The sequence below is a fragment of the Lottia gigantea genome (assembly GCF_000327385.1).
Source record: "Lottia gigantea unplaced genomic scaffold LOTGIsca_28, whole genome shotgun sequence".
NCBI classification, from domain to species: Eukaryota; Metazoa; Mollusca; class Gastropoda; family Lottiidae; genus Lottia; species Lottia gigantea.
This window is the reverse complement of record NW_008708898.1, coordinates 2,199,369-2,201,409: the sequence shown is the minus strand read 5'-3', so window position 1 is coordinate 2,201,409 and position 2,041 is coordinate 2,199,369. Positions and strand designations below refer to the sequence as shown.

Sequence of the window (2,041 nt, the reverse complement as noted above, 5' to 3'; positions counted from 1 at the left end):
AAAGCATTGTGTGAAAATGACGAAAACACTAAGAAGTCAAATGAGGTACTGGACAGGGAACAGAATTTCCTATCAGCTTGTTTATCATTTAGTGCAAATATTCAAATAATAATAATATTCTCTAGAGTTTGAGTTGACATTTGTCTTCATTTATAATCATAGATAATTAGAACTAATTATCATATTGATAATTTCTAACAAAAATGTCAGGTATAAAATATTATAGTGTAATGTATTTCATTTAACAGGATTAGCTATATCTCTCAGTGAAAATATATTACACTGACGCACATTTATAATGGCGGTATGAATGTTGTTTCAATAATGAGACTAGTAACTTTGTAATAACGAGTAGCTTTGAATTTCTTTATTGATCCCATGCTGCAAAAATTGTTTTTTGGGGAGTCCAGAAGTCAAGCTACTCTCAGTATGGAAGTGGACATGCGAATTAATAATATTCCATCCTTCACCGTACTATGGATGATGGGAATCAAAACAAATCGGAGAACCAGTCACCATTGTTGCCTGTAGTTAAAACAATGTTTTGGGCCATGTTACTGAATAAAAATTGAACTATGGATTAGATTACCCCTACCCCTAAAGACAGAAACACATTGTAAATATATTGCCACATAACAATACACTTCTCACACAAAATTAGATTATGAAATCATTACGTTCACCTGTATATTGAAGAAGGGAAAAAAATGATATATTACTGATGCAATAATTTATTAATGAAACAGGTATGACTATCAAATATACATTTATGTCATAGAAATTGAAATTAAACAGAAAAATCCTATACAAGACATTAGCAGAGATCGTAAACGTTCTTACGTGGTATATCAAAGAATTCCAAAATTAAAATACGTTACACATGCAAACATCGTATACGTCATTTTTCAAAGACCAATATGTGGGTATATCAATCTAAATTTGGCAAAGCTTCAGCATAAAAGTAAATATTCATAGCTTAGTTTTTACTGTGTGATTTGAAGATGTTGATAAAGTAGTCTCAGGTAACCGTTTACCACATAATCCTAACCACAAATTTAAAACGCGTTTATTCGCCATGTAAGACAGAAATATAAAGAAGCCTTGTCCATAATTCAGGAATACAGCAATGTAAGATAATGCGCCAAAAGCAAAAAAGTTATTCAAGATTGAAACGGTCCAAAATAAACCAGTCAATGTAGATAGTTTGATATAAACCCAAATATGATGCCTATCTTTTCCGACTTGTTTAGCCATTTGGGTTGTTTTTGATATTGTCCAAATAGTGAAAGACAGAAAACCGAAATTGAATGCAATTGTGATAGTCATTGGTGATACCATGGCCAAGATGATCAAGAGTGAACTATCGAGATAACAAACGTTTTTACCATATCCAAATGTACCGGAAGTAAAATACGATCCAAGGACAACCGATGTTATTATAATAGTGGGAACACCATTAGCATAAAAAGCATACCTCAGCAATATTTTCCAGTGTGTCGAAGAAGACATTGAAGCGACATTTGACGATCTAAATACTCGAAACATATGATAGGAGCAAATATTCATCCAAAATGTTGCGCATAGCCAAGCATAGTGTATGGCTATTCCATAACAAACGCATGGCAAGCCTTTTAAACCTATATAACTTTGAATGAACAACATCAACTGTGCTATCATGAGAAATAGTATCAAAATGATATTGTTTTTACACGGCAGAGACCTCAGTGAAGGGAAAATACAGTAGGTCAACAATGTAAAAAACAAACAACCGAGAGATATTGCCAGACAAACTTGAAACCATATCTGATAGGCTTTTCTATTGCTGTAGGTGTCTATGTCTTTATTCTTGATCGCCTCATACTTTTCTTTGATGGTTTCTACACAGATTTTGATTTTCTGTCCCGATATTGTGTATTCATCATGAGATACAGACAGGTTACCAAGATGTTTAGAATAGTCTGCACTATTCTGGAAATCGTGTAAATCATATTCTACATAAGAACAATTATATTGGTAAGTATAGTGTGCGAACGTCTCTGAT

General features: G+C 32.9%; 1 protein-coding gene across 1 annotated transcript; it reads right to left on the bottom strand.

The window, feature by feature from the left end:
- Positions 1 to 969: 969 nt before the first annotated feature.
- Positions 970 to 1,779, bottom strand: LOTGIDRAFT_118410 (hypothetical protein; the record flags this gene model as incomplete). Its single annotated transcript, XM_009056608.1, has 1 exon — positions 970 to 1,779. A coding segment is annotated over one exon (810 nt), but the record flags the coding sequence as incomplete, so codon positions are not given.
- Positions 1,780 to 2,041: the final 262 nt, after the last annotated feature.